Raw genomic sequence first — 15,104 nt, 5'->3', positions numbered from 1 at the left:
AGTTTCGACATATTGAAAACACTTCAATCAATGTCACTTTACTAAACCTTCTCTATGGCTTGATATACACATTAAATAAAAGGGTGGCAAACAGGAACCCTCCTGAACTGCACAGGGAGAGAACCATCACACACAATAAACCGGAGCATAACACCAACAACGCGCCCACAAAGGCTCCTCTCACTCCATTGTTTAAGCATGAGATTTGAAGACGGACAATAAGGATGCTTTGGGAAAGAACGCATTAGGGACATTTGGGAAATGTTTCCATTTTTGATCGAGTCCACAATAAAGCACCAGATATATGATAAGATACAGCTATGACTGCATACAAAAACATTAATACATTTTAAAAAAACACATGATTTCTCAAAAAAGTTGGTAATTGATTATGTTTAACAGCAGTATTATTGCCACAAATTTTTTTTGTTATTACAGATTTAAATGTTGCAACAGGGCTTTACATACATACATTTACTATACCCTGTGAATTACTGGAAACATCCTTTTCTCTGTTTGTGTGATTTATTAAATCATAAATCATAATAGCACGTGCCAGAAATTCCTTTTGAAGGACGTAATAAGGTAACAATTATCCTCTGAACTCCTTTCTCTGTCTTCAGAGAATAAAATGCATTAGCAACATATCCGCTTGCTGCCCCATGATAGAAAATGAAAGCAAGTGTGATGGTTGCACCGAATGCTTTCCGTTCCTGCAGTTGGCCGGGGAAGTGAGCTTTGTTCCTGACCGTGCTGTCAGAGACAAAAAGAATAGTTTCTCCAATATTTTTAAGGAATACTTCTTAAAAGACAGTAAGGAAAAATGAATTGAAGAGGTTTGGTTTTGCACATGTGCAGATGGATGTGGAAGAACACACAGGTAAATAACAAATGTAAATTTAAAATATATTTTAATTGAAAGAAAATCACAGATATGTGGCCTCCTTGTATGGTTTTGACTTGAATCAATGAATTACACCTTTTTTATTTTATACAACAATTCACAGAATCTGATGCAGGGGAGTCGCAGCATTTTAGTCTGTGCAAATATACACAGAGGAGCAACATTACAAGTATTGTTATAAACCCCTCTGAGAAGGTTCAAGGCCTTCTAGATCAGCCTGTTAGCGTTCGGAGTCCTGTGTCTGATGACTGGCACAGTGAGAATGCTCTTAGAGTACCATATTTTTGAAAGAAAAATCATAAACAAGAATTCACAACGTGGAGGGTGCTACATAAAGGCATTATTAACTGTGCAGGTGCAGGGAGGCAAATGCAGCAAGATCACAGGATAAAAATGGCTTCATTAATTCAAAGAAAGTATAATTTACTCCCTCAAATTTCGATTTAAAAAAATATTCTATTTCTATGAGAGAATAACATATTTGTTGTTTACATTAAAAATAAACAAATAAAATAAAATCAACAGTTTCAGCAGCAACCCATATCTGGAATTTACTTTGTTTTCTTGTTTTCTTTTTTATTCCAGGAAGACGCTGTGACCAAACCACATATTGCAAATGCTAAGAAGTAAAAAGATGGAGACCTCTGAAACAGTATATTATTTCCAAGAATGAAAGTGGATATTAAGCTTCACTTTGTTCAAGTGACATCAAAACATTCTAAATAAATAAATAAAGAAATACATATACACATACTTTCTTCGGTTTAGCTCATTATAAAACAAGAGAGCTATTTCTTCTTAGATTTTGCTGATATATAGCTCAAAACTAAATCTCAGCATCATGCAGAGATTCAATCCTGTATTGTGCTATGCTGATTCTGTGGGAAGCTTACATTTGTAATTAAGTTTAAGAAAGTGCATGTAGCACATTGTTTTACTGAATTACAAATTTAAATCACAGTGAAGGGATGCTTTGCTGAATTGGTGTCTATACTCCTGTACGGTCCAGGTTCTCACTGTTTAATACTCCCAACAGTTTCCATCGGCTTTGGGTCAGAATCTGGAATCTGGATATTTTCATTAATCATATTATAGCTACGCATACGCATTTAATTCAGAGCATCATTATGACCTGTTCATACTCTGTCCCTTTCATACTCTGCCACACCTAGGGACAGACACAATGTCTAATGAGGACTCAGAACACCATATATGATGGTTGGCGAGCACCTTATTAACAGCTATACTTTTTCAACACCGACATACAAATAGAGTATCCTGGGAACCAGCATAATTCTGTGACTCCAGTAAACAGATCACAATACAATAATTACTGCCATGGTCAAATTGCACAGGATGGTGAAGTTCTTTATACGAGAATTTTGATATTCTGTGTTTATTAGCAAAAGTTCTAATCATCTAAAGTCCAAATTCCTACTAAAATATGAAAAGAGCACAAGTCACTGCTTTTCTAATAGTACACACTTGAACCTTATTTTATTTACAGCTTCCAGTAGCTTTCAGCTAAATTTCTCGTTGCGCCCGCTGCCACGTAGCTGGAGAAGGCTAACAAACCCCTCAGTGTTCACATGACAACCTTTGTGCAAACGCATCCTTATTCTGTCATCTACTGGCAGCGTGCTTCCCAGTCATGTTCTCTGCCAGTCCTTACCAGTTTGCCAATTACACAAGCTGCTTCCCAGACATCAGACAAAAATTCCACAAGACTGCTGTGCGAGCGTACCCTAATTAACCATCAGCTTAATTAGACAATTTACTGTGTAATTAGCAGGCAATTAGTCAACACCTCTCAGATCTTATTGACTGCTGTGACAGCCTTCCTTAGTCTACACATTCCCATACGCTTCCACGACCATGATCCCAGCCCCATCCCGTACGGCAGCAACCCTTCCAAGGGAAGGGAAATCATATTACATAACAAGGGAAGAGGGAGAAAAATCAATAGATAGCCTGTTCATTTATTGAACTGTCTTCTAGCCAAGGCTTTCTTTTTTCTAGCAATAGAAGGTCAGCTGCTAACAAAAAACCACCCAGCTATAACATTAGCTTACGGCTTTTTCATTTGTAATATATTTTAGGATTTATTTTAAAAAAAAAAAACCTCTTCTATTCCACTGAATCGTCAGAGAAGTCAGGCAAGCAGAAGTTAAGGAAAAAAATAATTTGTAAACTTACTTACATATTGTAGGTTTAAGCATATGGCCGAGAACAGTGAAGAGGTGCTGATAGCTGCTTTTGAAACCTATAGCTAGCGTTGGAATTAACTGCTGCATAGTCCAAAATGCACCAGGAAAGTCCAAGTAGATTAGCTTTAAAGTATAAAAAGTCAATACTTGATAATAATTCAACACCAGTGTAATTCAGTAGAAACAATTTTTTGAAGTAGTATGAAATACTCCACACAAATCTAAAGTTGTACGCCCTTATAATACATGATGTGAGAATGTACAATTAAAGACTATCATAATACGTATATTACGAGAATATTAAAAATGTGCATTCTTTTTTCCTTTTTCTATAGATCAAAAATTAGATTTTGCAACTAGCTGTGACAAAAGCATTTTGGATAACCCTTAATGTAATAATTCCAAAGTTCATGGGATGGACACGCTTGTCTCCTGCTGCAATTAACTCTGGAAGATTTATTCACAAAAATACTACACTTCCTGACTGAAGGATGGAGTCCCATAAAACCACAACCCCTATTATAGTAAAATATTTAGATAATTATAAATCTCAAACAATGATAAGAAATGTTATTTAGAGTACACTCACATACATATTTGCATTAGTAATAGGTATTTTAACATAAGAACCTATCAGTTTTTTTAAACATATGGGACTTCATTCTGCTTTTGCAACAACGTCAATCAGGAGTAAATGCAATTATATCACCATGAGATCCAAAAATCAGCTCTTTGCTTTCTTAACTTCTTGTGTGGGCAAATCAAATGTTAAATACAGCCCTACCAGTTTCATTTACCAAGTGGGAACTCAAGACCTAAGATAACTTGAGCATTTAGGAGAAGCATGTTGCCTTTACTTAAAAGCTACACTGGTATAACCAAAAAAACCCTTGAAAAGTGGATAAGATAACCAAAATGTTAAATATGGCATTATGCTATGATTGTCTTGGATAGGCATTTTTTAAATATAACTATTAAGAAAAATATCCAAGTTTTTCTAATAAATTATTACATACATTCTTGCCCCTTAGGAAAGTTATATGCAGTCGGTTGTTTTGAAGAAAGCAAAATACTAAAAAGAGTCTGCAAAAATCTTAATTGAGAATGGAATTTACATGTGAAAATTCTAAATTTCAGAATTACACTTGGCGATTTCTAGCTTACATTGAAACTGCCTTTTTAGCTGAATTCCTTCCTGACACAAAATTATTTGAAATATTGCCAGGATTACCAACACCCTTCCAAGGACATACAAAACAGCTACAGAAAATGATACCTGAATGATATTTTACACAAGTATGTTACATATTTGCTTTTTAGAATCCTGTTTATTCAGGATGTGATATTCAAAAATGTTGAGTACTTCGGATACAGACATCAAGAGCTGCAGATTCTCAGCAGTTTTGGAAAATCATGCATGTGTGCTCGCTTTGTCTCTCTTTTGTTACATATTTGCAGATATTTTTAGAAGAATGAGGTAAATAAAGCAGAAGTAGTAAAAAGCAAAGCAGCTTCTTCAACATAAAAAGAAACACTATTCAGATTTTTAGCCAACTGTAAAATTTGCATCCATTTTGTTTGACTGATTGGCTAATAGTTGTGCTATGAATAGACATCAAATCTTCTCTTAAGCACTGGTCACTTCCAGAGTACCACACATTATGCTGAGCAGGAACGAACACTCCTACTTATGGTGGCTATTGTTTATAGAAAGGCTTATGTACAAAATACTCAGTATTGCATGCAATCCTTACCCTCTTCCGAATTTCACTGGAACTGCTTCTCAGTTATGCCACTCTAAGTGCACAATGAGTTTCATTAAAATATGCAATGGTTTTCAGATTAAAAACTACCCAAAAGACTGGTTTACAAGTCTTTTATACATAAGGTGCCTAAAATATTCAAGCTTGAGGTTAATGATTAAAATTACACTTTGTATATGTTAGTGCACTGTTGCTCTACTGTTTTAAACCATTGGCTCCAGAAGAAAAAGACATGAAAAAGAAACAATCTAAATACTGTGTAAAAAACAAACAGATGAACAGAAAATGAATCCTTAGACAACTATATAATTGAGGAACCTGTAGCATACCAAGAACCAGTTTTGCACATATATCTATTTTTACCTTTGATGGCCAGCTACGTGTGCAGCTTTGAAGAAGATACGTCATTTCTGGCTTAAAGGCTTTATGGAACTTACGGAATTAGCTCAAGAAGCATAAGACATAAAAGTTACAGCCAAGTTTACTCTTCTTCATGAGGGTGAATGGAAGCAGAAGACAAAATATGGAAAGCAACTTGCTGATCCTCTGTTTGTAAAAATCTGTTCTTTAGCATGGATGAGGTTTACTGACTCAATGCTCACACCCCTGCGTGACGGATCCCTCTTTGCCTTTCACTGATGAGCGGTCACATTGTGCCCCATGCCTTGAGATATCAGACTTCTCCGTGACATACTCTGTGCTGTGGCTCTCATTGCAGAACAAATGAAGCATTTCTGCAATACTTAATGCTACAGGAAGAGTGGGATTAAACATTTGCCCAAAGGCCTAATTTTTATCATGAACCTGTAAAAAGTTTTTCATTTTTGAAGTAATAAATACAGTCACAAAGAGAGAGAGACTTTTTACAGATAGTCGTTAAACTCTTGCTTTAAAAATGCAGTTCATTATCTCCAACATTCAGCGTACTAATTGGCCAAAATACCCAGACTTACTAATGTAACAACAGATTATTAAAATGGTCCAAACTACCTCACTTGCAAAGTCATTGGTGTCAAGAAGCAAGCCTGCAACAATTTAAGGCATACCTCTACTTCGTGCAGACTTCAGCAGGTAGGAAGGTACTTGGCTTATCAACAACGCCTTGGTTAAAGCGCTCATTCCTGGATTCTTTGGCCTCTCTGCTTTCACTGTGTTGTTCAAGCTGTGCTACATCTCTCCAGCCCAGGATTCTTCCAGGGTGAAGGTGTGCCAAGCCCCTACTGCCCCAGGTGTACGGACTGAGGACAAAGAATGGTCAAACACAGTCCTCTCCAGTTCCTCAGACAGCAATTTTGAAGCGATGAAAGTTACTAGCATTTAAGGACAGCCTCCAGGCGTCTTTACACTGGGTCAGGGGTAGGGGAAAACTAAGTAGAGATGAGACCTGGCGCTTACGTTGAAGATAACAGAGAAATGCTTTTTCTTGAGGAAAAAGGAGGAAAATCTGATTTCCTGCCACTTACTGAGATGCACAAAATGATTTGTTCCTTTTTTGTAGCTAAAGAACACATTTTCTGTATAAAAATATTCAAGTAAAATACAGTGTTGTACCTATAGCATTTTAAATAATAATAACATTATATTGTATTTCCCTAGAATAGTCTTTTACCACCTCTGTCAAACTTAGCTAATTTTATTCAGTGATTTAAAAATGTAAAAATTGGGGAACAATAAAGCTGGTATTTCTTATTAAAATTGTTTCAGAAATATGGAACAAAAGAAGGTACATAAAGAACTCATAAGAATATTGAGATCAACACTAATCATTTTAACATTGGTAAAAACAAAAAACCAATTCAACTCACAGAGCTTCGTATGCTAAGAAATCCTGTAAAATGCCCATTTTTCTCTTCAAAAAATGTAGTTAGTAAAAGTCCTCTGATGTTATTTAGTAGAAAGGCAAACAGTCCTTTTTATACTTGACATTAACAATCTGATCATTTGTCTCCCCAAAGAAAGCCCATACAGATTTCATACAGACCACACAATAAAGAATAGTAATATTTCTGTTTACTGAGATATCAACTGGCATTTCGTTGCAAGTCAATGGTCTATCTTTGCTACAGCGTACTAGACCTCAATGTGGCATCTACAAATGTCAAGAGTATAAAAAAAAATTATGGGATGGAAATCAAAAGCATGTTCTAAATTCCTAAAAAACGAAACAAAGTTCACCTAAACATATTTGCTGCAGAAATCAGTACAATATTCAGCTGTCAATCTTGAAAAACAATGAGGGAGCGATGCTGTCAGTAGGACAGGATAATAACATTTCAAGCAGATGTTCAGGCAGGGCTCTAATTCTCACTGAACTCCCTTGGTAAGCATTTAATTTCTTTATCATATGCAAGCTAGGCAAATTGTACTTCATCAAAACTGTATTGTGAAATATTAATATTTCATATTATAGCAAAACTCCATAGAATAACCTTTGTCATATTAAGAACATCAGAATTTCAAATGTCATGGTTCTGCATTTTAATGCATCTTAAATAGCTTTTTGGCTTGGCACCATAAATTATAACTAGTTTAATCTAAATTACTATGCTGTAATATCATACAAAAATATACATTTTGTAATACAGATTCACTTCTGTGAAATACTACTGTTATGGAAAACAATGCGTCATTGTACCATGATTTTTACCACCTTCAATTATGAAGCGAGGTGCACACAGTGCAAATGCACAGAGAGAACTAGTTGGAGTCTGAATACATATATTGTAATAACGCAGCACACAGAAATGTGATACATCCTTGGTAAATTAATTAATTCTCTACCAGCAATGGTTTTAATTTAGAAATGGTTCTGAAAATATATTGTAAAATGTACAACAGTGAATTGTATAAACATATATTATGACTAGAAAGTTTTCTCCACTATGGTTTTGTTCAAATTTAATCTAGTTTTAATTGTAGCTCTGTTTTTTAAAATCATCCATGCAACTTGCTCCATGTATAATGAAAAGAAAAATATTAAAGATTAAAAATGAAGTTAGTCTGCATGTTGATTTCTGCCGGTTCTCATAATAAAGGCAACTGTTTCCACGTTATTGAAAGCGACAGCATCACAAATCAATGCATGTCACAACAGAATAAAGACAGATGTATCTGATTAATGAGAATTAAATTTTAGAAGTGAAGGAAGCATCTAAAAATCAAAGCAAACATTTCTGCTATCCCAGTTGTTTTTTTCCTCTTTCTAAGCAGCCCATACAATGCAGTGAGAGAACAACAAAGCCTGAATTCTGTTGATAAAACCAAAATTTCTGCTATAAACTCACTGTGGTAATGGATATGGTATAGAGAGACATGCACACATTGCATAACCTCTGACTTATTTTGATACTATGCTTATACAAACTTCCTGATTACAGGTTTAAATGCAAATTTTGTGTACTAAACAATACTCACTAATAAATTCTAAGTAAATAAACCAGTTTGGTATAATGCTTTACTAAAAAACTCCCACTCACAGTTATTTGTTTAATTAATGCAGTAGCTCTCATTCTGTGGGTAGTTTTCTGTTCATCTAAGCTCTAAAAGAGGTAATAATTGGTATTCCTTTATTGTGGACTCTATGATATGCAGCTCCCCCATTTCCCATCAATAGCTTGGCAACAGAATTTACAAATAGGATGTTGCGGCACAGAGTTATCTGAATAAGACAGAAATACTATTTGAACCAACAGCGCAATGAGCTATTGATCCTGCAGTCAAACAGGGAAGACATGAATGTAGGAAAAGGTGTGAAGGGGCATTTTTATTTTGCTACCATTTGTCTTTCCTAGTGATAGTCCATTTTAAAAAGTTATTCTCATTTCTTGAACAAATCAAATCTACTTAATACTAAAACAGCTGTGCAAAGATGTTTAATTTGGTAAATAAAATTCTTCAAGTCGCTATCCCCATCGCAGATACCTACAGACACATACAGGTACAGTACTCTATAATTAGTATTTGCATAATGCTATAATATCCAGTACCATCTAAAATATGTCGAGTGCGGTATACTTAAAGGTATAAATACTTCTGAAGGAGTTTCAGCTACTTCTCATGCAAGCTTTTTTTATGTTTCAACAATAGTACAGTAGTACGCAAGAACAAACGTCTGCTGAATCACTCGGAGTTGAAATCCTCACCCTACAAACAGAAAACACTACACAGGTTGTCATGAAGGCAATTATGCAGCAAAATATGTGGGTGTTTTAAAAGGGAGTGAGCACGGCACGAAACAGTTAGTGCTATGCCAACTCCCTCTGTGGCTTTCAACGTGTGATGCTCTCAAGGTGAGGCCAAGACAGACGAGGGTGGGGGAGACTGGGGGAGTAAATTATGGCCCAGGGACTAGAATTGCAGCATTGCTATCCAACAGTTCCCCTACACAAGAAAGCATGGCCTCTCATGGCAGGGATCCCTAGCCTAGTATTATAGAAGAGTTTTCTGTGCTAGGTAGTGAAAGAGGGAAAAAGGAGAAGTTGCTCACATGAAATGAATCCTCTGTCTTATGAGAATCACAGCTCTCCAGCCTGACTCCTTTTTATCTCTGTCCTTGGATCTTCTTCTTCCAAGATTTATCCTGCTTTTCTCTCAGATCTTACTCCATCACATAGTAGTGAATGCACGGAAATCTATGGTTAGGCTGTATGTGCTTTCACTAGCTATATGTCACCCAAATTTAGCCTGCATCAGTCACTTTTTGCTGAAGCGCCAAAGGATGCCCATGGTCAACAGGGAAGTCAGTGGTTTCCCTGACTGAACACAGTGATGGATTCAGTAACTGGCTCTGGAAAAGGGAGCAATTCTTCTGCTGCTAAGTTCCCCATTGCCACACCGGCAGTTTACGCTTGGCCTTTCACTATTGCAAATAAGAAAGAAGTCCACAAGTTAAACCTAACCAGGACAGACAAAATGAGGAAACAAGACGGATGAGCACAGAATCCTGCTCGTATCACACACAATCAAGGCTGAAGTGAAGGAGCTGCCAAAAACTGTGTCTAGCGAGCTCCCTTCCTCCCAGAAGCTGTTCTACTCTGGGGAACTTTCCTGTCTGGGCAGCAGCTCTGCCTCCTCCCACTGACTCTGCAGGCTCACATCAGGAAATCTTTGGTCCTGTTCCTGCTACGCAGTTAGCCTGGTCTGAAATCTCTACTTCCATAAGTACCGCAGCCCAAGAGAGCATTCTGCTCTCTCCTGAACACTACACAAGATTTATGTCTACATAATAAGAAGCCAAGTTCTAAAAAAAATTGGCACATTATGCCAACCTATATTATTCCAAACTCTTTACCTACTCCTTGTTCTAGCATTAAGTCAACAAGAACAGTCTTTGTGTAATACTCAGTGTTCACATAAGAACTGCTGTACCTCATTGAGCTTTTTTTTCCATTTGGAATATTTATTTTTTAGCATTAATTACCATGCTACTATTATAAATAAAAGCAATTTTATTTCTGCAGCACCTCACAGCCAAGCATCTCAGATCATGTCAGCAATACTAAGGCTTAACACCTGTGGGAAGTGCACTACTGGGAAGAATACAAACAACAGCAGAAAAACTAGGTAGTACTTGGGTGGGACACAGTCCTACTGCACACAGCAATATGCACCAGAGAAAGACTACTGCCTCCTACTGAACTTTAGAAGAAAGCTTAGCTAGAAATAATGATCACTGGACTAGAATTCATGCAAAGCACTTTTCTGAAATTTTTCTCTTTAAATTAAATAATACCTACAATATTTTGTATATAAATGCAACAAAAAAAATATTTTTAAAAAACATATTTTATAACCACTTAAGATACTTGCTTTTAGCAATCCTCTCATTTAAAAGTTCTCCATCCCAGTCACACCTCCAGAGCATGGCATCCAGTGGAACACGTTGCAGTCGCCATTTGAGAGATGACTCAGAGTCTGCTGCTTAGTGGAGTACCAACATCACTTCCTACAACATGCATGTCTTTCCTCCTGAACTCCCACCCAAGCTGGAACTCAGCCAGTGTCTGTTTAGCTCTTGAGATACACAGTAATCAACGTGCAGTCTGGCAGGACTGTGAGCATACCAGCAATAAAACTGATAAATAAATAAATCTCAGTACTTGCTATAAGTTGCCTTTAGCCTAGGCACTGAATAATTACAGTTGACGGTATGTTATACACATAAGTCACTTGTAAACATACTTGAATGACATTTATGTCCTAAAAAGTGTTTTAATAAGAAACCCCGTGAAGTAGATTGGAATCTCCATTGCAATCCTGAGGAGCACTTACTTCTTTAGGGCTGCTTCAGGTATAAGCGACAGCAGTCACAGAAGCCAGTCTGACGTATTTTACACTACGCTGTAGTAATACAGCACTTTGTCCTTAGACCTTCCTCATATTAGAGGGCCACCTTCTACAGTTAATTCACTTTTGGTACTCACCCATTTAGAGGTGGCAGGGTTACAAACCCACTTTTCCTCCCCTGCTAAGGTCTCCATCCATCAGCACATTTTTACATCCCATCTCTGAACCAAGAATAAAAGCTCCTTGTTTCCAAACTCATCTCAAAAGCTCTCATCAGCCCACGCTACTGTTTGTCACTGGTTGACAACACATTGCCATTATTCACACTGTTACTCAGGCCTATACCCAAGGATTTACCTTTGATCCTCTTCCTCTCTCCACAAGTCAAACCACATCTACATCCCAGCCCATATCCTGTTTCTTTTCTCTCCAATACGTTTATCAAAAGTGTTGTTTTCTTTCACCGTCTAAACTTCTTACTCCATCTCATTTTGCCATTTTGAATGTAAGCAGAAACGCATTCCGAATGCCATTCTCAGGTCAAACAAGCAATTACACACTTTAATTCTACACAACATGCGTTATTTTAGGTGCCACACTGAGCCATAGCCTTCAAGACTTAATTCTAACTCCTTCTTCTTCCACTCCACGTTACTGAAGGTTTATGACACTGTACTACAAACCTTCAGCACAACTACTCTTGCCTTCATAGGCTTGTTTTATGTTGCCTCCATCTTTCTCTTCCACTACCCACCCAGCCTCAAGCTTACACCCACATTATCACATTGCAGCTGCATCTCAATTTCCATGGCTTATCTTGGCAGTCCTTGGCACAGAAGCCGCCTTTCGTGAGTTGCTTGATAAAGCTGTTACTCATTCCCTTTGCATTCTGATCCCTCACAGAAAACATTTTCGCTGCAATATTTTTTCTAAAGAAGGACTATTACCCTTACTAGTTGGCTAATATTAAAAGGTCGGTGAATAAAAGGGAAGAATATAACAACAATCAAAACCAGAAACTGTGTCACCTTTATATTGCACCGTTGGAACCTCCCAGACTGGTCGACCTACACAATGTACCATACCCTTCCCTGCTATCTTTATGCTAGCTAGATTTAATTGTGTTGTTCCCAAAAGATTCAGGTTTTTCAACTATACAAAGAAATGGTTACATGCTAAATACACCTTGAAATATTTCCTTACCTTATCCAGGGAGAACGTTTTAGTGACAGCAAAGCCCCATCCAGCTTCAAAAGCTCTTCGAATCATTGAAGAACTAGTAGTAGGGGTTGCACTGGCAAGGCCAAAAGGATTTGGAAACTTCAGTCCAGCCATTTCTACACTGATGTCTACTAAATCGATAGGAGTATAGAAGAGCGGTAGTTCTGGAACAGCAGAAACTGCAACACCGTGTAAGGACTGTAAAAAAAGAAAAAAATCACAGATTCTTTTGCTGATTCATTTTTATACAATTTATTATTAACCTTGATAAAGAAACAATTCATAGAAAACAACCCAAAGTTTAAGTATTCTATTACGTTTTCAGACGTGCAAATCAGCAAAATATGCAAACACTTGCATATGTAACATTTTCTGTCCAAATAACATTCGTGCTGAAATATTATGCCATACTGGAAATAGCCGAGGAATAATAATAATGAAAGAGTTATTTCACGTCCTGTACTGCTAAGCCCGGTTCAGTTCAAAGGTTTGTTCAGCCATTTTGAACAGCCAGTTCTGATCCCTAGAGCAGCCAGCAGCAGTGAGACTGAAAAACACCCCACCGGGGTATGCACAGGCAGACCCTTCCTAGATTTCTTCCCAAGCGCCAGTCTATAAAAAGTGTAGGGACTTGTGAAAAATGAGGGAAGGCATCCACATGCAGGATCACTCAGCCCTAACTCAATGTATTTTGAACTCCTGCACCTTTTTTCCCCCCTTTTAACGATTTTTATCTAGCCTACACAATGGGATAAATATCAATACATGCAAAACTATTATTGTTTTAATATTTAACTGTGTTACTATGAATACTTTAAGGGTGACTAAAATTAGACTCTGATCTGGGATCAATGAAGAACATACACATTATATCTGTGACACCACAGTCACTTTTGCTTTCATTTTAAAGACAGCCTTTTCTCTGGAGAGTCGGTGAAAAGCTTTCAATGGAAATGTTGCATCTAATGCTGTAAAAATTGCAAAGAGAAAATCTTTCTCCATCTCTAGATACTGAACTGCACCCTCATCAGGCTGTGGTAGGTAGAATTAAAATCTGTGCTCACTCAGACGGTTGACTCAATGAAATCACAAAGAAATAAAGCATGAATTTCTAACATGGAGAAGCCCTATACAGTCTGTGTTCCTAATAAGTCACAGCAGTTTCTTCTGTCCTTAAAATGAAGAATTCTTCAGCAGGACAAAAAGAACCACGACTGGAGGTGTGGGAAAGATTTTCTGTAACAGAGTAAAAACCACAGCCACTTCCAAATTGCTGCCTTTTAGGTTTGTTTGGATTAGGCTTTTTTTAAGGAACTTATTTACCCTACTTCTACCTGTGAAAACTAACAGGCATGGATGGGATGAGGGGTTTTTTGTTTCTTTAGTGACTTTTGTTTCCTAGGCTGGCTGAAAACCTGAGAGTTCACATGTCTGTTTTCTTTTGGGACTGCCTGGATTCACATCTCACATTCTAACCCCAGATCTTCGATTCCTTGGACAGAGAGGACACATTCGGGGGCCAAACTTTCTGACGGTCTTAAAACACTGAAAGTAGTGGAATTGCCCTAGCCTAAAGGATGCGAACGTGAATGTATACTTAATGGTGCACTTTTTGAGAAAAGCTAAGCTTTAAAAATCCCTAACACGTGGGACCAAACTCCCTTCAGTATCACTGCCTCTCCCAGCTGGCAGCTGATGCAGCCACACCGTAGAAAAAGCCAGGCATCCCCCATTTCCTCCCTCCCGAGTCCTCACTGCTTCCCCTATGTCATACTCCACAGGGCTGGTTTCCTACACCAGAAAAATCTAAGTTCTTAGAAGACCACACAGCCCAGCACTCTACATCTCAAAAGCTTTTTGTTAACTGACAAATCAAAGAAAAAGAAAAAGAAAAAAAAAAAAAGAAAAAAGAGGTATTGTCTTTTGATTATTCTGGGTTTGATTTCACCCTTTTAACTTTTTTTTAGTCTTTCTTAACTAAAATTTCTACTGCAAAATGTTGTTTGCAATGCCAAAACAGAATTTCCTGGATCACATGACTGAAATTAAAGCACGTTTTGTATGTTAGCACTTTTTGTCTCCTACATATTTGGAAGTGGGGAAATGTGCTGAAACCAACACTGATATACTGAACTCTTACACTGAACTCCTTGATTTTGATTCTGTAAGACTGACAGCAAAGAAAGACTTAAGGAAAGGTTTTTAGCCAATTCCACTCTATGTGCACATGCGAGTAATAAACTTAATTTTCCATTTTGAAAGCAGTTATTTGTTAATTCATTGGCTATCCAGAATTGTTCAAATGTTCTCTGTGAATATATTTCAGTCTGTGGATCACTCAACTATTCACTGCTTGTATAACTGTAAATACTGATTGCTATAGACAGACAGAGAGATTAAGTGCTTAATATGCAGCTTAAGGTACATTGTACTGTTTCTTTTCCTAAGCAGGACAATTTCATACCTAAAAAGTTGTTCTCGCCTAAAATAAGTGTTGCTTGAAAGTGATTCTTAACTAGAGACACAGAATGAGCTTTCTGTTAGAAAATAAATCCTATACGAGACAAAAAAAATAAAATCCACCAGAGCAGCAAAAGTCTTTTGAACCAGGAGGTTGAACACATCCATGGAAAAATAGGCCTTGCCTCCTGCATGCCATCAGGCAAACTGGTCATAAGCAACTTCCCAAACCATATGCAAACAGATCTATTCTTCCTGCTAATC

At 37.2% G+C, this 15,104-nt stretch overlaps 1 protein-coding gene across 4 annotated transcripts in view; it reads right to left on the bottom strand.

The window, feature by feature from the left end:
• DPYD (dihydropyrimidine dehydrogenase) overlaps positions 1–15,104 on the bottom strand; it is a 365,455-nt gene that overhangs the window by 163,772 nt on the left and 186,579 nt on the right. For all 4 annotated transcript variants that reach the window (XM_054212158.1, XM_054212159.1, XM_054212157.1 and 1 more), the window contains one exon: positions 12,363–12,578. In XM_054212158.1, the coding sequence (XP_054068133.1) occupies positions 12,363–12,578 (216 nt within the window). The remainder of the gene's footprint in view (positions 1–12,362; positions 12,579–15,104) is intronic.

Source organism: Rissa tridactyla, chromosome 8, assembly GCF_028500815.1.
Source record: "Rissa tridactyla isolate bRisTri1 chromosome 8, bRisTri1.patW.cur.20221130, whole genome shotgun sequence".
NCBI classification, from domain to species: Eukaryota; Metazoa; Chordata; class Aves; order Charadriiformes; family Laridae; genus Rissa; species Rissa tridactyla.
The sequence above is the reverse complement of the archived record's forward strand: the minus strand, read 5'-3'. Positions and strand labels throughout refer to the sequence as shown.